Genomic DNA, 25,303 nt, shown 5'->3' on the forward strand with positions numbered 1-25,303 from the left:
TAGGAGTTGAGGTTGTTGCCTTTGTGCAAAAATCACTAAGAAGCTGAGTTAACTGGTCAAATCTTGCATTCATGTAGCTAATCGAGTCTAGTTCATAGATCCCGACTTTCTTTGGCTCAAGTGCTCTAGGATTTCCCCATAAATGGGTATTATGAGCAATCTTCTCTAATAGATCATAGCATTCTTCACTTGTCATTCTCATGAAATCTCCTCCCGCTTGTGAATCAATTGTGTTTCTTATGGTCGAGTAACTCGTGTAGAAATTCTGAACAATCATCCATTTGGGTATTTCATGATGAGGACATTGCCTTTCAAGCTCCTTAAATCTCATCCAGGATTCATACAAAGTTTCATCATCTCTTGGTTTAAAAGCTACCATCAAATTCCTCAAATGAGTAGTTTTCCCTGTGGGAAAAATTGAGATAGAAAAGCTTGAGATAGTTGCTCCCAAGTAGCTATAATAGCTTGTGGCGATGAGTCATACCACTCCAATGCTGAATCCCGAAGAGAGAATGGAAATAAGGTGAGCCGAATAACTTCATCAGAAACTCCAGGTTGTCTTTGTGTGCCACATATCATTAAAAATTTCTTCAAATGAGAATGAGGATTTTCAAGTGGGCTACCTCCAAATTGTGAATTCTGAACCATTTGAATGAGACCAGTTTTTAATTCAAATTGATTAGCTCCAATAATAGGTCTGTTATCTCTCACATCAGTACATCTAGGAAAAGCATAATCTAACATGGATCTTCTTTGAGGATCATTTTGATTAGCAACTGCATTTTGACCGTTTTGCTCGTTTCCTCCATTATCTCCACCAATAGCTCTATTTTGATTCTCCATATTTTCTATTGTCTCCTCTTGCTCAAATATTTGTTGTTCTTCTTTTTCTGCTTCTTTTCTTCTTTTGTATTCCTTTTTGTTGGCTCGATAATTTTTCAATTTCAGGATTGAACAACAATTCGGTGTCACTTGTGCTTTTCGATCGTCTCATAAACAAGAAAAGTACCTGAAAAACACAAGGAACAATAGTGAAAATAAAAGAAAATAAAAATTCTAATTAGCTTAAAACAATTAAAATCCAACTTAAAAACAAACAATTCCCCGGCAACGGCGCCAAAAACTTGATACGGTGTGTCCGCAAGTGCACGGGTCACAGTAGTATAGTTTTAAAAATTGATATCGATCCCACAGGGAATTGTGCTTAAATTGGAAATAAAAGTATAAGCTAATTAGAATGACAAAAATTAAAAGATATTAAAAATAAAATATAAAAATTAAAATTAAGACAAAAATTAAAGATGTAAAATGAAATTTGGAATTAAAATTGGTATTTAAGGAATTAATGCTAAATCAAACAATTAACTAAAATTAATTAGACTAGATTACCAAAAATTAATTTGAAATTTCTATTTATGAAATTAAGAAGAATTAAATCTAAAAAAATAAAGTAATTCTAGATATTGGATTTAAATTGAAATTGCTATTTATGAGATTTGGAGGATTTAAATCTAAATTCAATGAAAATTAAATTGATTCTAGAGATTGGATTTTCAATATTGTTTGCATGTGGTTTATCCCTAATTTAGCCAAACACATTATAATTGCAATTTTTAGTTAAATCACTTCTTAAATTTTTTAAACCTTTTTCAATCATCTCAAAATTTGTTTTAATTAAATCAAACCCTGCTTTCACTGGTATTTCAAACCTAACAAAAACCCATTTAAAGCTCTAATTGATTTTTGGAAAGTTCCCCTTAATCTTCTTAGCTTATTTCTAACACCAAGAAAATAAAGTTTATTGCAAGATTATCCATCCCCAATATTCACTTTTCAGTCCATCTATTAAGGATTAAAACTTAACTTAATGAGGGCCCATTCATCAAGCAAGGCAATAAGCACACAAGCAATAAATCAAAATATAACAATCTTCATTTAAATGGCCAAATCAGTTCAAAACCACAAAACAAATCAATATTTACAAACCCATCTCTAGAATCTCAATCAACTACTCACAAATCATTGTTTAAAGACAAACCCAAATGAAGAAATGAAGAAATAATGGAAATGTAAGCTAAAAGGGGTAGAAAAACCCAGCAAATTTGCAGCAGATTCTGCTGCACAAAAGTGCAGAAATCGTGATCTGCAGCTGCTGGAAAAAGAAATGCAGAAAGTGCTCCCTTCTCTCTTTCTAATCTTGCCAAAAATGCCTCCCTTGCTCTCTATGGAAAGAAAGTGATAAAGGGCACTTTATATAGGCAAGGGGACTGTTCTAGAATGGGTAAAAGGGGGAAGGATCCAGAGAAAGTGAGGTAAAAAGGCTGGAGTAACGGAAATGCCACGTCAACAATTTTCCAGTAAAAACGACATAAGCCGAGTCAGTTGTGTCGCGGGTTGTGTCGCTCTCGGCGTGAATATCTGACGATCGACACAACCTGCGACATAAGCTAATTCGGTTGTGCTGCAGGTTGTGTCGCTCTCGGCCATTTTTTTTACTCAACTTCAAAATTTTTGCAATTCGATTTTAATCTCCTCCAAATGGCTACTCTGATCAAAATACATCAAATTTCTCCAAATTTATCCTACAAAACAAATGAATTCCAAAAATTAAACTAAGAAAAGTGAAAATTGCAAAATTGACTAAATATATACTAATATCTAAAATAATAGCTATGAATAAGGGTAAATTATGTGCAAAAATTACTGCTAAATGATGATCTAAAATGCATGCATCAACCACCTTCTTGAAGAAAACTTTTCTTAAGAAATATAGCATCCCTTCTAATCGTAACTCTTTGTGTTGTAGGAATATAGAAATAATATCTAAAATTGTCTTTTGGATATCTAAGAAACCGTCCATTTTCTGATCTTATTTCCAATTTGTTAGTTTTTAGCTTTTTAATATAAGTTGAACAAACTCAAATCTTAATATGCTTAAGACTTGGTTGCTTTTCATATCATATCTCATATGGAGTGAAAGATATTAATTTGGAAGGGATGCAGTTCTGAAGGTACAATGTTATTTATAATGCGTATCCCCATAAGGAGATGGGAAGCTTAATATAGTTCATCATGCTTCATACCATATTTAATAGGGTGCGGTTTCTCCTTTTTGATACACCATTCAATTGTGGTGTTCCAAGAGGAGTAAATTGAGAAATAGTTCCATATTCCTTTTAGGAACTCATCGAACTCAATACTTAAGTATTTACCTCTTCAATATGATCTTAGAGTTTTAATACTCTTTCCTGTTTGTTTCTCTACTTCGGATTTGAATTCTTTAAACTTTTTGAAGGATTCATATTTATATTTCATTAAATACAAATATCCATACCTTGATACATTATCAGTATGGTTATGAAGTAAGAAAAATCTCTTCTTGCCATTTCTTTAAATGGACCGCATACATCACTATATACTAGCTCCAAAACTTCTTTAGCTCTATTCTCTTGTCCAACAAATGATAATCTAGTCATCTTGCTTTAAAGACAGGATTCACAAATTGGGGTAGGTTCAGAACCTAATATAGATAAAATTCCCATCTTTTCCAACTTTATGATCCTATCCTCTGTAATATGACCTAATCTTAAGTGCCAAAGTTGTCTTGAACTTGATTTGGTTTCAATGATTGCATTAAACTCAATTTGATTACTTGGAGTTATTTTGTTACCATTATCCAAATAATAGAGACCATCTTGCAAATAATCCGTGACAATAATTTTATTTCTAAAATAAATATTGCAAACATCATCTATAAATTGAAATTCATATCCATTACTAGTCAAACTAGATACAAAAATGATGTTCTTAAAAGTATAAGTTATATACAAAATATGATCCAAAAACAAAACATGTTCATTTATATACAAAGATTTGAACCTTATGGCTAATGCTGCAACACTTGCTCCATTGCCAATCTATAGTTTAACATGTTGTCCTTCCAAGCTTTCACTGTTTACTAGTTCCCTGCATATCAAAATATATCTAAAACCTGAGCTATAAATAAACTAAAGTATTAGCAAAATTCAAATAATAAGAAATGGACATACCTTCAGAAGGCTTATCCTTTTTATTCTTTAAAGATTCTAAATACTCCGAGTAGTTCCTTTTTCAGTGCCTAGTCTTCTGACAATGGAAATATTTTCCTTTATCCTTAATAGCTTTAGCCTTCTTCTTCTTAGATTGTTTCTTGGCAATTCTGCTTGATGGACCTAGGGGTGGAAGTTTTCTTTTTGTTACCTTTATTCTTCTTAGACTTTCCAAAAGAAGAAGCAACTAAAGCAACTTCCTTCCCCTTATTGCCAGGCATATTATTCTATGTAATGACTAGCAAATTTAATAACTCAGCAAGTGTGCATTCAATTTTAGTCATATGGAAGTTTGTAATAAACATTCCAATGACTCAGGAAGGGACTATAAGATCAAATCTATTTGAAGTGAGAAGTCCTTAGTGAACTCAAGTGACTCAAGCTACTCTATGAGCCTGATCATCTTGTGCAAATGAGCTCCTGATCATCTTATGAACATGGGCTCCTACATCCATCCCCTTAGTCATCCTCATCCTGAATAATTGCTTTGATATCTCATATCCAACATTCCTATTATGCTCAGCATACAACTCTTGTAGGTGATCCAGGATTTCAGATATTGTATGCATCTTCTCATACTACTTCTGCAACTATTAGTCATAGAAGCAACCAGGAAACATTTTGCTTGGATATCATCATCTTTCCACTTTGCTAAAGTGTCATGTTCCTCTTGGGAAGCCTCTTCAAGTAAGGGATCAGGAACATTTGAGTCCAAAACGTGTCCAATACATTTGGAATTCAATGCTATCTTGAGATTCTTTAACCAATATGAGAAGTTAAGCCTAGTTAGCCTGTTAGTATCAAGTATACAGATGCGAACATTGGTTCATTTTGGTGTCATTTGATTAGATTTTACTACAGAAAATAACAAGATTCCAATTACTAAATTATAACAAGTAATTTACCAAAATGATCATGTTTTTTTTAATCAAATTAGTCCTCCCACTTTGTTAGCGAATCCTACACTTCCAAAATAGGAAATGAAAATCCTAGTTAGGACGGTTCAAGGGGGTGATTGAACTCTTATAAACAGCTAATAAACCTTAAATACATATATTCTTAGATTCATAACAATCTATGAGTAAGTAGCACTTTACTCTTCACATCTCATGTGAGGATCAATCAATTAGTTGGTTCTTAATGCTCAAAATCTCAGGTACATCCTCTCTTGATTTATCTTGTATTAGTCAAATTAGGCCTACGAAGTCAATAAGCATGCAAATTTGAACCTTAATGACCTCAGGTACATCAATTCTTGGCCAATAAAGTATTTACATACTCACAATATCTCATGCTTAACAATCACTTTAAGAAGGTCTCTTAAACCAAGTATATCATTCCTATGTAATCATAACTAACAATGTAAGTTTTTAAAACTTCCTAAATGATTGCTTTAATAGAGAGCCATGATGTCATTTCCAAAATTATAACATTACCAACTTAATCATTTGATTGAATGATTCCTTGGCCGACTTATTTACTATCAAGTCTCACTTTGCACATTAATCTTTTTTCATGCATATTTGATAAACATATATATCTAATACATACATTCATCCATAAACAACAATGTAAAAGGCATGATCATGGACTATTCTATAGGACTATAATCCCAGCAATAAGAACTAGAGTTAAGGGCATCCTAGGTTGACATCCATCTATTAACACACAAGCACAAAGTCTTCAACACTTGAGGTTTGTGCTCTCACCAATCTCCATCAATGATGTGGTCTTTTTATCTTCTAGTAAACTCCACCAATGTCATACATTTAATAACCTTGGCATACCAAGGTGAGATTACAAAAGAATCAAGCTCATTGGCTCCAAATAAATGAAATTACAACCTAGATGAATTATAAATACTATAATACAACCCTTTGTACATAATAAAATTAATTATTATATTCCCAAAAGAATAACAAGAGAAAGTAATCATATAGGTCTCTTATAGTCCATGATCATCCATCATGCATAAGCATACAATCAACACTTGAATAAAATTATACATTTTAAATATCTCATATTCAAAATGAAAGAAGTTTTTGGAATCTCATTCCAAAAACATATTATTTTGGTTGAAAATTTAGTTAAACACTTTAACTGATGATTTAGAAATAAAAAAGGCTGATAACAGTGTCAAAATACTGATTAAATGCACCAAAAAGGGCACATTTGTGTTACACGGCCCATGTAACAATTACATGACTCATGTAACAAATTGTAGGCATGAAGTACTAATAACATAGCCCGTGTAATTATTACATGGCCCATGTTAATTCTAAACACCGATGCCTTCTAAACTACATAGCCCCTGTAGTGTTACATGACCCAAAGTCATGTAACTCACTGTTTCTCTAGTTTTTCTCCATTTTAGCACTATACTAGTTGTGTAACTTTTACACTACTTGTATAACAACCTAAACATGTGATTACACAAGTAATATTTACACAGTTTATGTAACGACAAAACCACAAATTACACAATCTGTATAATTAGAGGGAAAAAAAAACATGATTTCAACACTTGAAAACCTAGAATTTCCTAATTCTCAACCAACAAAATATCATGCAACAAAACTCCAAATGGTGAAATAGGGTGGCTCTAATACCAATTGAAAGTTTACTGTAGCAAAGTGTGCAAAAAAGCAATTTTAAAAAATACAAACCCTATGTTTCATGCATCACATGCAAGTATATTTAACTATTGCAAATATCAAATATTTGTAGTTGCAACTCTTGTAACTTAATTGCTATTAGCCTATTTGCCATTAGAAAGTTAGAAGCTAAAAAGCTAAACTAAGGTTCTAGGATTTTTACTTGAATAGGTGCAGAATCAAATTCACCACCAATCTAGGCAGCTTAGACCTCCAAATGTTAGTCCTCTTGTTTGTCCACACAAACAAATCGATCTAGGCATGACCCTTGAACTAAAAATCTCCCTAGTGCTCTCCCTTATAGTTCGGCCAATAAGTGAACAAAGAAGAGTTTTGGGTTTCATTGGTTTTATTTTTTTGGTTGATTAGAGAAATAATTTCTTTAATTTTAATTCAAGAATTAAACTTCCAATACGTCTTGAATTAATCATAATAAGAAAAGAGTAAAGCAGATTTTAGCTTGAGAGAAAAAGAAGAAGAGAAGTGTTGTCTTCCAAAAGATTCCATCAAATGGAATAAGCAAATGGCTATTTATACTTTAAGCATTCCCATATCCCTAAAGTGGATAAAATTTTCTAACTTTTAGACATTCTAATCCCTAAACTCAATTAGTGGAGACTAGTTGTCTCTCACCAATCATATCAACTTCATAAGTGTCATCATCTCATTTAATCAAATAGATGAGTTGCTGCCATCTCATGGCGCCACTTGTCAAGTTAAGCCAAATCTCTACCAAAGCCACTAAGCCATTTTCTCTTATGGCGTCATAAGTCATATTAGCTAAATAAAGTGTCCTACCTTATAATTAATATCATATATAAATTACAAATTAATTAAACTCTTTTAATTAATTAAACTTATATTTAAATACTTTAAATATTAGCTTATATTCTTCTTACAAAACCAAATGTTTGAATTTAGTTTCAAGTCAATGCTATGGACTTTATAATGTAATTGCAAGCTAAATTTATTAATTTAATTAATCAATTAAACTATTTAATTAATTAATAAAATTAATCATGCCTAATCATTTATTCTTATGTGTATGACTTTTTAGATCCACTACTAATTAGCAATAAGAATAATATTAACTCTTTAATATTATTGGAACCCTTTCCCTATCTAGAGTAAAATTTCTTTATCACTCATGGTTGACACCTAGCATAGTGTATCATGATCATCCAACTATTAATGAATTAAATCATCACTTACCTTTTGAACATTTGATCATACATATCATGCACTAAAGTCTCTTCGTTACAGAATCTCGATTTTAGTTAGAGTCACAGTTTAGGTCAAACCCTAATTACTTGGAATCATATGTTCTTATCTTAATTCTAATTCTTGATTAATAAGACTTTTCTATTAAAAACTCTTTTATGACTTAGTTTATCTGTCCTAACTAGGAACTTTGTTTATCAATAACAATTTATATAGGTATAGAACTTTATCCTTATTTATTTAGGGTAATGGATCCCATCTTCACTAAACACCTATCTTTATATATAACTAATCGGAGTTAACACATGCCCTCATACTCATATTTAGTACAAGTATGTGAGCGATATCAAACTTAAACCACTAACTGTGTTATGTCATCAGGAGACTATATGTACTATTATGATTTAGATAACAATGTATTGACAAGAATAAACTCCATATGCATGTCATTTATGTATCATTAGTTCGGCTTACTTATCCTATAAGTGCCCATTATGTCTGTCCTAACATCATAATGTTAGATAACATAGACTCACCATTCCACTTTCATTCGTATATCATAATAATCCATAGAAACAAACGAAGTTGATAGCCTACTCAGCTAATTCATTACCAATGAGATATCATCGACTGTAAATCATAATAAATAATACTTGTCCCAAATTACTCCGTCACTCATATTCTTAATATTTTAATACTAGAATATCTAACAAACTATTAATAGATATTTTCAATTAAACATAAATAATTTAAATTAACAAAAATATTTATTATTAATAAAAAATTAAATATTTATAAAATACAAATTACAAGTCATAATTTAGGGCGTTCATCTGATGAACATCTTCTTTGATCAGTGTTTGGTTGAAGCAAAGTCATTTCCAAGGTCTCCAATTGGCCAGAACATGCCTTGGAAGTCGCTGCCCTCTTACTCTTGACGAACATGATTCCGGCGGCTGTAGAGATTGACATCAGCCAGGGAAGGGAGTTGAAGGCGCGTAGGTGTTGGTGTCGTTCTCTGCTACTCCAATATCATAGACAAACTAATTATTCACTTCCTAAATACTTTATATCTCAAATCTCTATTACACAGAACCATCGAAATTACAATAAAATATTCAAAATCAAAATCACCAAAATCAAAAAACTGTCGGACTTCCTAGGATAGCAAAAAGCCAAATTTAAAAGCCACATTCAGCTCCTTAATCTTGCTTGGCTGAAAACCCATCATTCACCAATGGACCCATCATTATGATTTAAAATTATTTTTAATTACATATTTAATTTCATATTAATCATATTTAACAGTGTTAACAGAAAGAAACCTCACTTTGTTAGAGGCATTCACTATAAAATATTTATTTATCACAATAACAAACACCTTCCTACTAATATAAAAAGTCAAATTATATAGCATTTATTTTATAATTTTTCCAAAATCTATATATTTATATAAAGTAGAAAAGTATTTTCATGATACTGTTACATAACATTCTACTTTATGGTATTGTCACGTGGCATTGTCTATTATATTATCATGTGATTTTTCCTATTAAATTTTCTCCATTTTTAATTAATAATTTATTTAATTATTTTTAAATTATAATTAAGTTATTAATTCTCTAATTGTATGTGTAACTTAAAAATTATTTAATAGTTATCCTCTTAATATTATAATAAGTAGCTAGACATAAATAAGTTACAATATATTAATAAATTTTAAAAATATAAGGACTAATATATAAATTTCACTAAATCTCATATATTAAATTGTAATTTACTCTAATGATATTTAGGTAATTTTCCCGCTTTGCTAGTGACGCATAAGCTCGAGGTATCTTTTTGTCAGAGAATTAACTTTAAGACCCCCTTGAAAATTACACGAAATCACAAGATAATTTTTTATAATTTCTCTTATATGTTTTATAAAAAAAAAAAATTAAAACCCTATACACCTCTTCTGCTTAATATTCATCATTGTAAAATTTAATAACTCGGCAACATTTTTTTTTTTTTACCATACTAGCAAGTGATGAAATAGGTAGAATTTTAACCTAGTGATGACCAATGCAATTAATTTAACAATAGCATCATGGCATGTACAACTTGTTTCCACATTTGCACCTCCATGCTTCTGGGTAGTACTCAGTTGTAACCGGAGTTCCAGGCGGCACCGGCACATGCACTGGCTTACACGGAGTGCATTTGTCGCACTTGGAGGTGCATCGCGGTGGTGACGATCCAGGGCCACTTAAAATTCCCCTTCTTGTACTCGAGGAAAATCCCATGTTTTCCTCATCTCTTCTCTTCACAAAATCCTATAAAACCATCCATTGTCCAATCATTAATACTAGAATAGCATATTAAAAAAAAAACCATAAAAATTGTAAAGCGAGAGTGAAATTTTTTAAAAATTATGAGATGTAGAATTTAAATTTAATTAAAACTAAATAAATTTAGGAAAAAAAGGTGCTAGCATGCGCCCAAAACTCAAGGGAAAGTAGGACAAAAGGAAGAAAATGAATAATTTTTAACTAACATGAGCCGGGTTGTGTTTTGCGCTTACTATGCTGAACGTTAAAAAGTGGACCACTACGGTAGTGTGTTGCCTAATCATGGTTGGTGACTCCATGGATCTGACGGTTGAGATCAATGCCAGCGGCATAGCTCTGCAGCTGTCTTTTGGCGCATTTTAGCCCGTATAAATTGTCTGTTTATTGACGAGAAATGGGAAAAAGGTCTTGTACACAGTAAACGTACAATAATTGAGTCACTTGAAACTTTGACTCCAATTATATATTCTTGCCCAATATTTTGTATTATAAATAATTTTTTTTATTAAATTTTAATAAGAAATTATATTATATTACAATCTATAATATATTTTTTTATCGATGATTTTTGGGTATTTCTAAACACTTTAATTAATTAAAGGTAAAATTTTATGTTCAAATTAAATAAAAAATAATTATTATTTATAATATTAATGTAGTTAACTTTCCTTAGTCAAATTTCCATAAATATAACTAAAAATTTATTTAAATTCCAGTCATTATAAATATATTTTTTTACTCATGCATTAGATTTAAAGAACGAATATAGTAGTAGAGAATATAGACTCACCTGAAAATAGAAATCAGGCTTACCAGAGAATGGACACCTGATGCCTGTATTGAAAAAAAGAAGAAAGTTATACATATATTTCATAATAATTAATGATTCAGTGAAAAACAAAACATCATAAAAGATCATTCAATCTTAATATGTATCAGAAAAGAAAAGAAAAGAAAATTTGAAAATGGGTTTACCCATACATGTAGCTGTGGAAGTGATGGTACTGAGGAGTGCACAGGAGAAGAAGAAGAAGAAGAAGAAGCAGTAAAATGGAGCTGCAGGCTTGTGTTTGAAGGTCATGAGTAAACCTTAAAGAAAACAAAATCACAGCCTTGTCTTTCAACAAGAAAACTCTCTCTCTCTCTCTCTCTCTCTCTCTCTCTCTCCTGTTTGAGCTGATGATGGAAGGATATGAATATATATGGGAATTTAAAAACCCTGAGGTTCCATGCAGAAAGTGAATCAAAAAGCAATACCTAACATCTGAGGAGTGTCGGAGAGAGAAGACATGGTGTTGTGAAAGGAGGAGTAGGTGGAGGAAGTGGGGGTGGTTGGCGGTGGAGATGAGGAAAAAGTGGGTGGAGATGGAGAGGGTACGGCTTGGCAGAGAGGTTTTGGCAGGGAAAATGTTTCCTTTGTGAGAGAGAGCGAGAGAGAGAGAGAGGGAGAGAAGTATGGTGAAGGTGAATCTATAGAGAGGAATGGTCAGTTCCTAAGCTTTACCATGTTTGGGTCTTGGATTCTCTTGCAGGCTTTCTCCACTGTCTTTCAATGATTCCTAAACCCAGAAATCACAAATAAAAAATATATTTATTTATATATATTTTTATGTATTTACTTGAAACAATCCACACCTCCTGCGCTGCTGCTACTGCTCATGCCTGCTTCTGCTTGCTGCCATTCCTTTTTCTAATTCACCCTCTCCCTCCCACCTCCCTTCATTCTTTTTAATTTCTTCAATTTTATACTACTATTTTAAAACATTATTATTATTATTATTATTATTATTATTATTATTATTATTATTATTATTATTATTCCGACCAAATTGTAATTATGCTCTGGATACATCAATTCTCAAAATTAAATGTAAATTAAATATTATTTTTTATTTGTTTAATTTTACCAAAATAATTTTACATAGAAATATAATTTCTCTTTTGTTAAAAACAGTACACCTGTAGAAAAATTACATTAAAAATAGGAAACACCATTAATATCATGTGACAAGAGATTAATTGTGGGAAGATTCTTAAAATATATGCTATGCTAAGGACTTTTATATATAACTTTTTATAAATTTAAAATTATTTTTATATTTCATTGAATTTCAGATACTATATTGAAAAAATTTTAATTAAAATTTACGTTCTAAAAATTAATAACAAGAATCGAAACTAAAATAATATTTATGAGTAGAGGTAACAATTTTCTACATAACTTAATTTTATGACTCGAGAGTTTGTGTAATACCTCTAATTTTTAAATTAATTATTTTATGGGTAGATATTAATATTTTATTTTATTTAAATTTTAGAAAATTATTTCAATTTTTTCGAATTTTTTAAATCGGGCTTGATTTTTTGAAAATATAAAACTTTGATGATTTTTAAAAATTTATTTTTGAAATCGAATCGGACCGACCCTCTTTCTTTTTCCTTCTTCTTTTTCGCAGGCCCTCGACACCCTCCCTCTCTCTTCTGTTTTCTCTCTCCTACCTCTCCCTCTGCGCCGACCGCCACCACCCAGCCCTCTCCCACACGCTGGCGCACCATCTCTGCCTTCCCCTCGTGGCGCGCTGAGCCAGGAAAAATGCTCCCAAAGACGCTTATGCGTGCGGCGTGTCGTTCGTCTTCGGGATTCCGACCAATTCGGTCATCAATCGGACCGGGTCTTGTTCCAAAACACTTATATACCTCGAAAGCTTTCCATAAACATCAAGAACATCAAAATAAATCGAGTGGTTTGCTCAATTTTTGTCCGGGAAGTTTTAGTCCATTTTGATTTTCAGCTAGATATCTCGAAAACCGCAAACCCCACCAAAAATTCGAGAGTATAAGATTGCTCCAATCATCGAGAGCTTCAAGACAATACCCATTTCAAATTTTTCTAATACCGTTTTTTGGTGGGTTCTGCGAGACTTCACAGTACTTTTCTGAGCATTAAATGAGTTTAGAAAATTCCGTAAAAATTATATACTAACCCCCGTATTATAGGCTTCGCGTAGGTACATTCAATTTGTGAAAATTCGATGGTTTCTCGGATCTGTAATTTCAGGCCGGACAAACAGGTTACCAAAAAAGTTTCTAAATTGGGTCGAGGTTATAGGCTACCCTGTCATTTCTAGACGTTCCGGACGCGTCTCCAGGGTCGGAATTAATATAGGTAAACCTGAATCCTTATTTTTCTTAATTATCTAGTGCTTGATTTCTATTAAAAATCTATAAACTATTCGTGGTAGATTAGAAAAATATAATTACTTTTGTTTTAGCTCTATAATATTACTAACGACCGCGGGGCAAAGTTTTAAAATTTTTAGAGCTCATTTGGGTAGTTTTTGCAAAAGGGGTAATTGTAGAGACTAAATTATAATTTTTCAAATTATGGTTGTTGACTGTTTGGATGGGCCCAGGAGGGGCCATGTGATGTAATTGAGTTGTGGATGTTTGACGTTGTGGATATAGAAGTGCATTTTGAACCATTTTTCAGTTTGGATAGGTCCTAGGTATAGGGGAGACTCTGCCGGATTTTCGGCATGACTTAGAGTGTCTTTGGTTTTTTCCATGCTTGTATCGAGTCAAATATATTAAATAATTACAATGGAATTTGTTAGGAGAGCCGGGACAACCTTCCTCCTCCACCCAGCCGCCACAGTAACCTCAGTTTAAGTCTGTAAGTAAAATATTAATTTTAATTATAATTTCGATATTATTATATGTTCAAACATGCCCATGCATCACTTATAAATATGTATCTATGTAGTTAAATACTAAGCATATTTTATATTGTATTCATAATTGATGAAGTGCCATAGATGTTGTTTGTGGTAATTTGGAGCATTGTGCATGCGTTGGTGTGCGTGTGGTATGGTATTGGATATGGACATGACGGGTAGATACGGCTTGAAAGACACTCGCTGGGACTCGGTTCTTTATGGATAAGTTAGGGTAGGCACAATTTGAGAGACACTCGCTGACAGATGTTGATTTAAGGGAGCTGTATAGGGGATCAGCTCCCATATATGCACTGTTTGAACAATGTTGGGTGTGTGAGTACTCCAAATTACCTTTTTACTTATGATGTGGTTTGTATGAAATTTATGATGATGTTGCATTTCATTACTGAGGATACATTAGCTTTAGAAATTGTGGTTAAAATTAGTATTTTACTCTCTGAGTCGAACGCTCACTCCTGTTCATCTATTTTTTTAGGCTATTATAGGATTACTTGTTGTAACTAATCTACTCTTCTTCTTCGCAGGTCAATTAGTAGTATTTGATATATTTTGTACAATTGAGTTAAATTTTAGACTCCGTATGTGTTAAGAGTATTTTAATTAATTTAGATCTATAATATAATGTTGTGTTGAATTTATAAGAATATTAATTGCATGCATGATTGGATTGGATGAGGGAGCTGAGCTCCCATTAGATTTTATGATATTATGAGTATATGGAGGGTGAGCTTAGCTCTCTAATTTATTATGTATTGTGTTTACAAGTAGGGCGAGTCAAAAACTTCCCGTTGAATGGTTCATTTTATGGCCGGACTTTATCCAGTTGAATTCTTGAATTGGGTCCAAATGGCCGGACTTGTTGTAACTAATCTTAGCTCTCTAATTTATGTGGAGGGTGAGCTTAGCTCTCTAATTTATTCATTTTATGGCCGGACTTGTTGTAACTAATATGCTCTTCTTCTTCGCAGGTCAATTAGTAGTATTTGATATATTTTGTACAATTGAGTTAAATTTTAGACTCCGTATGTGTTAAGAGTATTTTAATTAATTTAGATCTATAATATAATGTTGTGTTGAATTTATAAGAATATTAATTGCATGCATGATTGGATTGGATGAGGGAGCTGAGCTCCCATTGGATTTTATGATATTATGAGTATGTGGAGGGTGAGCTTAGCTCTCTAATTTATTATGTATTGTGTTTACAGGTAGGGCGAGTAAAAAACTTCCCGTTGAATGGTTCATTTTATAGCCAGATTTTATTCAGTTGAATTCTTGAAATTGGGTTCAAATGAGCCTTAGGATTGGGTTAAAGAATAATTAAGTTTACTATGGGCCTTGGGAGCTTTAAGCTAGAGTCACAGTCTTTATCCATAAGTTGGGTCGTGACAAACTATTTTAATATAAATAGTCAGTTTCAGATCATAAATAACTCAACCAATTTATGACATATTAAAAATGAGAATTTAATTAGATACTATTTACCATTTAATTTGATAAACGGTATCACAATCTATTTATTTATTCAAATTAATAAATTAATCTATTTTATTTTAATTTATTTAAACTTATAATAATTCATTTTTTATTATAAAATATAATTTCTGATCATGATGAATCCTATCATATGATTAATAATAAAATATATCCGTGATATAAAGTTACACCGAATAAATTCTAAAAAAACAAACAAATTTTGTTTATAAAGCCACTAAAAAAGCCAACAAAGTTGACAATTTCTTTTCATTTTAACTCAAAACTAGAAAATGCCATATAGATTGACTTTATTTATTTATTTATTTGCCTGATTTACGAATGATAAGCCGAAAAACACCATTTGAATTGATGTTTTTAAAATTAAAATAAGTTATTAACAAAACGTCAATTAAATTGATTTTTTTTTTATAAAAATACATTCTTTTGCTAAAAAGTTTTCATTCAGCATGGTAAATTATTTTTGAGAAATTTATAATTTGGTCTTTCAATTTTATTCTATATTATATTTTAGTCTCTAAATTTTAAAAAATTAATTATTTAGTCTCTAAATTTTACATATATTACACTTTAATTCTTTAATTTTAAGAAGTTAATTATTTAGTTCTTAAATTTTATACTATATCACACTTTAATACTTGTAATATATATAATAATTTAGTTCTTTTATCAATTAATGAAATTGTTATGAATGCTAAAATTATAAAGATTAAATTATTCTATATATTAAAATTATAAGAATTAAATAATTGATTTCACAAAATTTAGAGATTAAAATACAATATAATATAAAATTGATAAACTAAATAATTAATTTCAAAATTTAAAGACTAAAATATAATATATTTTAAAATTTAAAGATCATTTTTTTCAGTTTGTTTTAATAATTAATCCGCAGAAGGGGGTTTGGATGCTTTCTACTTACTATCATAAGTTTGGGCATAGACATGAAAATGGTTGAATTATTGTTAAGCTCCAACAACCAAAGAGGACTCAGATGCTTTGGAAATATAATGGTACTTGAAATCAAATGCCATAAAAAATCTAAATCTAAAATAATAAAAATCAAAACACAAATTGGCAGAGTCTCTTCTTTTTTGTACACCAATGACTTTTGGCTGCTAGTCATTGGTACAACTTTTAAACCCAATTTATTATGCTGAAAAGAAAAGGTCCAATGCTGTCTGTCTTATATCATTTCTTAGGCCTTAGTGGGTTTGCTGAATCTTGTACAGTTTATTTATTTTCTTTTTTGTTGGGATATGTTCATTAATTTTATCAAATTTAATTTTTAATTATATTTTTTATTTTTTCATAAAAAATTAAAAATAATAAAGACTTAAACCTATCATCTATTAGATAAGTACTGATATACTTTTTAATAATTAGACCAAGCCAGAATATATATATATAACTTCCCTTATTTGCCAATCAAAGTTCAATCTCATTAAAGACCACTCCAAAATCATTTATCCTTAATACATTAAACCAATGTGATAGAGTATACTTTTAGTATTATTGTAGATAAGATTTATTCTTAGGTTTCATTTATTTGATGAAAAATATTTTTCATATTTTTTAATATTTAGGATATTCAAAAAAATTAGTTAACAAAAAAATATTTTTCTCATCAAAGGAAAAATTAAATTATTTTTAAAAAAAATATTTTTTTTAAAAGAAAAAGTCATTTTCTATTTTATAGATATTAATAATTTTATTAAAATATAAAAATATTTACACATAAATAAAATAAATACATATCATTAACTTAGCATTACAATCAAATAATGAAAACTATTTTCACGAAAAATATTTTTTAAAAAACATTTTTCTTAAAAAATATTTTCTATATATAAATTATTTTTCGTAAAATAAATGAAATTTTAGTACATAAAAAATGACTCGAAAATATTTTTGATGGCAAATATTAAATAAGTCTAGAGTTTTTTTTCTTTAATTTGAATTAATAGTTGAAATTATATCTTTAAAACTATTTGAAAAAGAGATTGAGTATTGTTTATGTTACTAAAAATTATATTTAATCATCATTAAAAAAAAATGAGTAAGTTTTTTTTTTTTACTCAATCTGTGAATTTCTTCTTTTAATTTTTTAATTTGAGATGATTGGTAATTTATTTGAGATTTTATTTAATTTGAAATAATAATATGTGAAGTGATATAAACCATTCATTTGTGACCCTCCTAATTCATCAGGAAGCAAAAAGGATAGGATGGGTATGACAAGTGATGAAAATGGCAGTCTCTTCCTCATGAAAGAATTTCTATAGATTCCAAAGGCAAGGACAAGAAGACAAAAAATAAGCAAACAAATGAGCAGTTAAGAAAATGATATTACAGAGATGTTTGTGATTATATAAGGAGGAGATAGAATTTGCAACTGTGCACTGTCTTCTCAGCCAGACTCAATTCCAAGCTAGAAGTTTGCTCTTCACATGCTCCAAACTTTTCAATTCTTTCCATAAACTTTTTTTTTTTAAGACAACTTCTTGTACATTCTAATAACTTAGCCCCAAAACTTCCAATTTTCACTGAACTTTCAGAATGTCTTTTGTCCCATGTGTGATTCTTACCTAAAAACATTCAGAGCAAGTCATATTTCCAGCCTTTCTTTTTTATCCTTCTTAATTTAATGTTTCACACCATGCAAATTTAAGTTAAATATAAAGATTAAAAAAAGTAAATATTTAAAATAACAACATTAACCATGAAATTTCAATTCAATCTAATTTTTTTTTTATTGAATACTCACCCATTTTAAATTTATGAATTTCAAGATCTGTTTACTTATGAAAAATTGAGTTAGTTTTTCTAAAAAAATTTTCTCAGAAAACTGAAAAAAAAAAAAAAATTCAACTTTTCAAATACAGGATTGAAAAATCAAGTTTCCAGTTTTCCAAAATTTAACTAAGATTTGGATTGTTTTCCTTTATAAAAAAAAAAAAATTATGTTATCCAACTATTTTTCAAATCATGACTTTTTAATAATCAAAATTATGCTAAAACTTTTTAATTTCTAAAATTGAATAATTATTTGAAAAATATTTATTTATAATGATAAAAAAATAATCATATTATTATAAAATAAATAAATAATATATATTAAAATATTTTTAAAATAAAATAAGTTTTTAAATTTGTTTTACAATGATTTATTTTTAATTATAGAAGATATAAATAAATTTTTTAATTTTTAAATTAGAAAATCATTTTCTATTATTTGTCAGTGAACACGTTTTTTATATTTTTTTCTTGTTTTCTATAGAAATGAAAACTATAATTTTCTTAGAAAATGAAAAATAAAAAAAAAAAATTATTTTCCACAAATAAACAAACCTTTAAATTCTAAATTCGATGCAATATTTAAAATCTAAATTTCAAATCCAAAGTTATCAAATCCAAACACAACCTTATTGTTATTTTTACTATAAAGAAAGGTAAATTTAAATACTTGAAATCTACAATGAGAAGATTTCAGATTCTGTCTCCACAATAATAAGAACCAGTTGTGTTTTCTTTCCACTTTCTTTGCAAAATTTAACTCCGAATTAAAAAGTATGGAGGTGCTTCCTTAAATTTTTATACAAATGATTTAATCTCGATTGATATGCAAATTGTTAAAGTACAATAATTATCAGAAACTTAAAAAAAAAAAAATTGTTTCTCCAATTATGTCTAATTATTTGTTAATCTATTTAGTAAGTAATTACTTATAAATTTCTTTTAATAATATCCATTTTTATTTATAATGGGTTTGGATCATTTTGGATTCTGGGTCATTTCAAGTCTTATCTTTCTTTAGTGGGTTTGAGACATGTTATTTTGAGATGTGGTTTAATTTGGGTTGCTCATTGTGTCAACATATAAAAAGCAGAAAGATTTCTGATAAAATGTAAGTTTCAAGTGAATATATATATATATATATACACATTAGTTTTATTTATTTAATTTTATGGTTAACAATTCAAGTTTATAGGTCAATCATAAAGTGTCAATTTTGGAATTGGTCATATAAATTGTTAAGTTCACCCTTAATTTTTCTTGTCATTTCAAGTTTTGTGCATGTTGAAATGTATTATGAGTTAGCTCAGATGAAATGAATTTGAGTCAGATTAAAATTTGTCACCTCTAATTACAAAAGGAAAAAGAAGAATATAAATATGAAATTTATTTTTTGTTTTATCATTGAAATCTATGGTTAATACCTTAAACCTTTTAAATTGATGTTAGTTAGTGAGTATTAAAATAACAATAACAACAATAGAAGTTTCAAGGGAGGCTCCTCTAGAGGGGATTAGTAGAGTTGTTCGTGTTTCTGAAGTTGAGGCAGATGATTGTATGACGAAATGTGCACACTTTAGGGATTATCTAGTATAAAATGAAGTTCCCTTTTTTGCTTTCTTCTATTGATATTGTTCCTCCATGTACAAAGACCTCATTTTATGATACCATGGTGATAATGCTTTTTTATTGGTATAGAGGATTGTTCTCCACAAGATATTTTGGTTCCAGAAACGGGGTCACTGTAACGACTCAAATCCGAATCGTTACCAGCATTAGAGCTCATGTTAGCTTAAGGCATCCTAAGCTTATAATAAGCCTAACTTATATCAAAATTCTCATTAAAGCCAAATACTATTCATATGAATACTCTATTAGATATAGAATGTAATTACAATTTATTACATTATAAAATATTAAGTGGCAAAATACAACAGCAAAATAGTAAAATTTCATGTCTTTACAAAAAAAAGAGTTTTACAAAATGTACATATACCTTTAAGAAAAATTGATGCGGTAACCTTTGGTACTCAGCTAACCAAAAAGTTACTCACTCTATCTTCTATGCTTATCCCTGAAGGCGAGGACAGAGAAAGAGGGTGAGCTAAGACTCAGTGAGTAAAGCCTGCTTAAGGAATAAAAAAAAATAATTAAACAGTTTATAGTCAAGCACATGAAATGCAACATTAACATGAGGTTTACATAATAAAAACAAGCCACATCAAAGTAGTGCTCATGTCATTAGTGGTTCTCTAGCCTTTCCATTATGATTAACATATATCTAAGATATCTAGCCCATTAAAAGAGCTCCTCAAAACTTTCTCTTATCATATCATATCAAACAATGGGGATGGAGACACAGAATTACCTTACCTGGATACCCTAGAGCTGGAGGCACATAATTGCCTTATATGGGCATCCCATAGCATAAGAATAGTGAGCCCATAAATCCAAGCATGCCATAGTCTTTACTTTCCCTTCCTTTCCCAATGGGAAGTAGTAGGTTGGCCATGAACCACCAGCACGTTACTAGTAATAAATGCAATGTAGCATCTTCGTGATATGCATTATTAGCCTATATAGTTATGCAAGTATAATTAATATAAATCATAGCTAACATGATGCATGAACATGCTAGAATGCTATTGATACTACTAGCATGGAATCCAAGTGATACTACTCGCATAGAATCTAAGTCAAATAGTCAAAATTCTATACAAATGTCCAACATGGCAATCAGAAAGGTCAAACACTATTTTAGATGGTGAAAAGATCAAGCAAGCCAAACAAAGCACCAGGGACTGAAACAAGATCGAACAAAACACCTTTGATCGCCCAACAAGGCTAGTAAAAGATATACCAAGCAATAATCACGCCAAGAATTAAGCAAGACCGGATCTTACATATCGAGCAATAGTCACTCCAGTAAATAAAGCAAGAGCGAATTTTATGGAGACGATCTCGACACATCAGCTAAGATTATCTCCATAAATGAAGTAATGGCTATTTCCCTAAAAGGCTTATAAATACCAACTAAGCACCTAGAAACAAGGTCCACATATTCTTATTCTCAAAATCTCATCACAGTTCTCTTAATATTTTCATATCCAGATCTCTAACTTGAGCATCGGAGTGGCCTATCAGAAAGCCACCCACCTCACCTTTTTTCTTTATTGCAAGCTTGCGTGGCATTAGGACTCGATCCTAGGAACTTTCGATAGCATTAGTGGCACCATTTGTAGGGAATTCAGATCATCAGTTGAGAACCTACATATGAAATCATTCCTTTTCCCTTTAACATTTTTCATGCTACCATCAAGTTTTGATCCTTGGTCCTAATTGTTTTTTTATTGTTTGTGTTTTTTGTCTTTCTAACAACTATAGATTTAAGGACTCCTGGCAAAATTATCATTTCTATCACCCCCACACTAGGAGGAGACTCACTTGCGATGACAATGACTCAAAATTTGGCTACACTTACGATCCCATTCAGTGCTCAAATTCCACCACACAATGCTGTCATCTAAGATCAGTAAAACCCATTCCAAGGAATGGCAATAGAGCAGGTTTAATAGTGCATCTAGGAGATGGAGACCCAAATCACTTTCCTCAAAGGGTTAATCTTAGGGACCAGCGCCCCACTAGGGACACCTACCCTAGAGGTAGGAAAGGTCATGAGAACTCCTTCATTAGAGGCAGACTCGACCAAAACTAAAGAAACCAAACAGGAGATCGCCCAGTCGACAAATAATAATTTAGGAAGAAAAAATGAGCAGGTCACGATGAGTGAACAAGAAGAGTAGTCTAAGGAATCACCGCGATCGAAGGTAAATTGGGGTTTGGTAAAGGTAGTATAGAGGTACTAGAAACAGGTGGAGGAAGAAAACTTAGGAATGGGAGATGAATCTCTACTGTCTGGGCCAATCTTAGCCAAATAGCTCTCACTGAAGATCAAATTATTTATGCTAGATAAATACAATGGAATAAAGGACCCAAGGAGCCATGTGGTGAACTTTCCAACAACAATAATGCTTAAAAACATAAATAACTACCACATGTGCTGGGCATTTCCAACAAAGCTGACCCAGCTGGCACAAAAATGGTACCATTGCCTTAGGCCTGGATCGATCCAAAACTTTCATAAGCTCACCACCAAATTCAAGAACAAGTTCACCTCTTCCATCCCTCCAAAAAAGTTGTGTTCAGACCTTTAAAAAATCAAACAATATGAGGGTGAATCTTTGAGGGATTATATCGCCCGTTTTAACACTGAAGCAATACAAATTGAGAATTTGAATCATGAAACAGCATGTTAGGCTTTGAAAAAAGGCACAAGGAATAAAAAATTTTTGGACTCACTCATAAAAAATCCGATAATAGACTACTATCAGTTGATGTAGAGGGCTCAGAAGTACATTAGGTTAAATGATGAGCGACAAGCTCTGAGGAAAGAGAGGAAATACAGGCAAAATAATGAGAAGAGACAAAACAAGAAAAACTATAGCTTAGATCAAATGTACCAGTTAGACAGAAACGAAGAGCAAAGCAGAGGGAGGTTCCATAACAAGCCCAGATCTAGAGTACTTATGTGGATATAAAAAAATGGCTAGTAGGTCAAATGGCCAAAGAAGTGATATTGCAGTAAAAAGAGATAAGGGTAAATTTTGCAGGTTTCACGAAGATCCTAGTCACACCACCGATGAATGCAGACAGCTTAAAGACGAGATAGAGCAGCTGATTAGAGACGTCAGCTCAAAAAGTTTACAAGGGATTATGGGGATGAGAGAAGAGCAACCACCTATAGAAATAAAAAAATCATCACCGAAAAGAATGAAAGTCCGATCGGGGTAATTAATGTAATCATTAGCTGTAACGTCCTCACCGTAGGCAGTTCGTACATTCTACTATTTCGATGACTAATGTCTGTTCGGACAGTCAGAATGTCTGAAACTACACTTAAACTATAGTGAGGAAACATAATTGATGAAATAAATATTAAGAAAATATAGGAAAAATTTAGAGAGAATGAAACAAAATTTAAGAGAATTTAGTAATTGGTACAAAAAAATAAAAATAACCCGATATGCACTATGAAGGGCATTTTGGTCATTTCACCCCATAGGTGAATTTTGACCTAAATGTCAAATTAAAAATTTGAAAGAATAAAATCATTAACATAAATTAAAACTTTATGAATTGAATTAGGAAAATGATAAGAGAAAGAAGAAGAAAAGAAAAGAAAAGAAAAGAAAAGAAAAGAAAAAAGCTTATGACATTTTAAAATTTACAGTACAATAATTATATGTATATAAATAGACACAAGATGACAAAACCTACCTACCAAGTCTTCTTCTCCACCTCTTCTCTCTCTCTTTGCCGGCTCCATGGGTTCGCCCTCTTCCACCATTTTTGTCCAAGCTTTGAGCTTGGATTTCTCCTCATTTACTCACCAAAACCCTTAGCCCTCTTCATTAAAAATTTAACCCACATCATAAGGAAGCCATTGATAGTAAAAAGAAGGGATAAAAGTTAAGTTATCAAGTCACCAAGTGAGGTTAGTGCACTAAACTCCCAATCTCTCTTCTTTAAGCATGAAAATCATGCTAAACTAAGTGTAAATTTCATGAAATTAAAAAGAAATTTTGAGAAAAAGGGGCACTCGAATTTTAGCAGCCCTAAGAGGAGTATGAAATTGATGGTTTTGTTGGTTTTAAATGGGTTAGGGAAGTGGATTAACAAGGTTTAAAGTGTTAGAATTTATTTACATAAGTGTATGTGGGATTTGGAAAAATTGAAATTAGGGTTTGATCTTATATTGGAGATTTTGTGATTTGGCTTGTAATTGATGTTGTTAAGACTATTTGTTGCCTAATTGAAGTGCTATATATGCAAATTGAAGTAAGAAGTTGGAGGAGATTGAAATTTTGGGAGTGCTTTTTCTGCAGGTTTGGGACTCATTGAGTCCAGCTTGCATTTTGAGCCATAACTGATTGTGTGTTGCTCTAGTTGGTATGAGGCCAATTGAAGGTTAAACCAGACCCAAAACACTCCATTTTCCATGTAAAAACTATGCCCAAATTCTGTCCAAAACTTTACCTAAATACTATCCCAATCTGGATGACCCTGCACAAAACCCAAAAAATGACCAAATGAACAATACATATTCATTTGGTCTTAACTCCCTCTATACTGGTCCAAATGACCTGAATTTGATACCATTGGAAAGATTAGACACAGGGATACAATTTTCATGAAGACTACTGAACCCAGAAATGCATTAAACCAAACCAAATTGTTGGCCCAAGTTGGGTCACAAAACTATCCAGAACTAGGTTGTCTAGAAACTGTTGGACATAAACTTACTCGACCAGTTTTGGAAAAATGGCTATAACATGGTCTACAAGAATTCAAATGTAATGAAATTAGTGGAAAAATGTCCACAAGACAGATCTACAAAATTGGTATTTTGACCAAAACCCAAAAATCAAGAGAACTAGGTCAAATTGTTAGAATAATTCAATACATTAAAACCTGGAATCTGACCAAACTTCATTTGACCCTAGAACAGTATTTTAGTCATATCTCCCACTATAAAAATCCAATTGGGATGAGCCATACCTTTCCAGAAACCTAAGAAATAGGGCTACAACGTTGTTTTAGAAACTGTCCTCAAATTATGAATGTAAGAGCCTTAAAAATTGACCTACAATCACTAACCTAAACTAAACTCCTGTTAGCATAGGGTACATGAGTCCAGGTCAGTAAATTGGCCATAAATAATGCCACAAAACTTGAAAAATTGTGATTAAAAATTTTAAGTGACCACAAGACATAGGGCAATAATTTCTATGAAGATCACTATGCCTAAAAGTGACTTCAACATGTTCCATTAATTAGGTAAAATTTAAGTCCAAAAGGCTGCCTAGTTAAGGAACCAGAATCTAGAAATGAATTAGTTATGGTTATCTGACCATAAC

The 25,303-nt window shown here is 31.1% G+C and overlaps 1 protein-coding gene and 1 non-coding gene across 4 annotated transcripts; one reads left to right on the plus strand and one right to left on the minus strand.

Moving 5' to 3' along the window:
- The first annotated feature begins 287 nt into the window (after positions 1 to 287).
- LOC131177455 (small nucleolar RNA R71) lies at positions 288 to 394 on the plus strand. Its single transcript, XR_009146927.1, has one exon. It is a non-coding gene; the product is annotated as a small nucleolar RNA R71 (small nucleolar RNA).
- A 9,508-nt stretch (positions 395 to 9,902) lies between these two features.
- LOC110647659 (EPIDERMAL PATTERNING FACTOR-like protein 6) lies at positions 9,903 to 12,019 on the minus strand. Of its 3 annotated transcripts, none has more exons than XM_058142408.1 (3): positions 11,278 to 12,019; positions 11,087 to 11,130; positions 9,903 to 10,281 (listed from the first exon to the last, which is right to left on the minus strand). In XM_058142408.1, exons 1-3 carry the CDS (start codon positions 11,375 to 11,377, stop codon positions 10,054 to 10,056), a joined length of 372 nt encoding a protein of 123 aa, XP_057998391.1. In that variant the 5' UTR covers positions 11,378 to 12,019; the 3' UTR covers positions 9,903 to 10,053. The 3 variants fall into 3 exon arrangements, with proteins under 3 accessions (XP_057998391.1, XP_057998390.1, XP_057998392.1); XM_058142407.1 differs by having other exon boundaries at positions 11,272 to 12,019; XM_058142409.1 differs by having other exon boundaries at positions 11,932 to 12,003.
- Between the last annotated feature and the right edge of the window lie 13,284 nt (positions 12,020 to 25,303).

This window comes from Hevea brasiliensis, unplaced genomic scaffold (assembly GCF_030052815.1).
Source record: "Hevea brasiliensis isolate MT/VB/25A 57/8 unplaced genomic scaffold, ASM3005281v1 Scaf487, whole genome shotgun sequence".
NCBI lineage: Eukaryota > Viridiplantae > Streptophyta > Magnoliopsida > Malpighiales > Euphorbiaceae > Hevea > Hevea brasiliensis.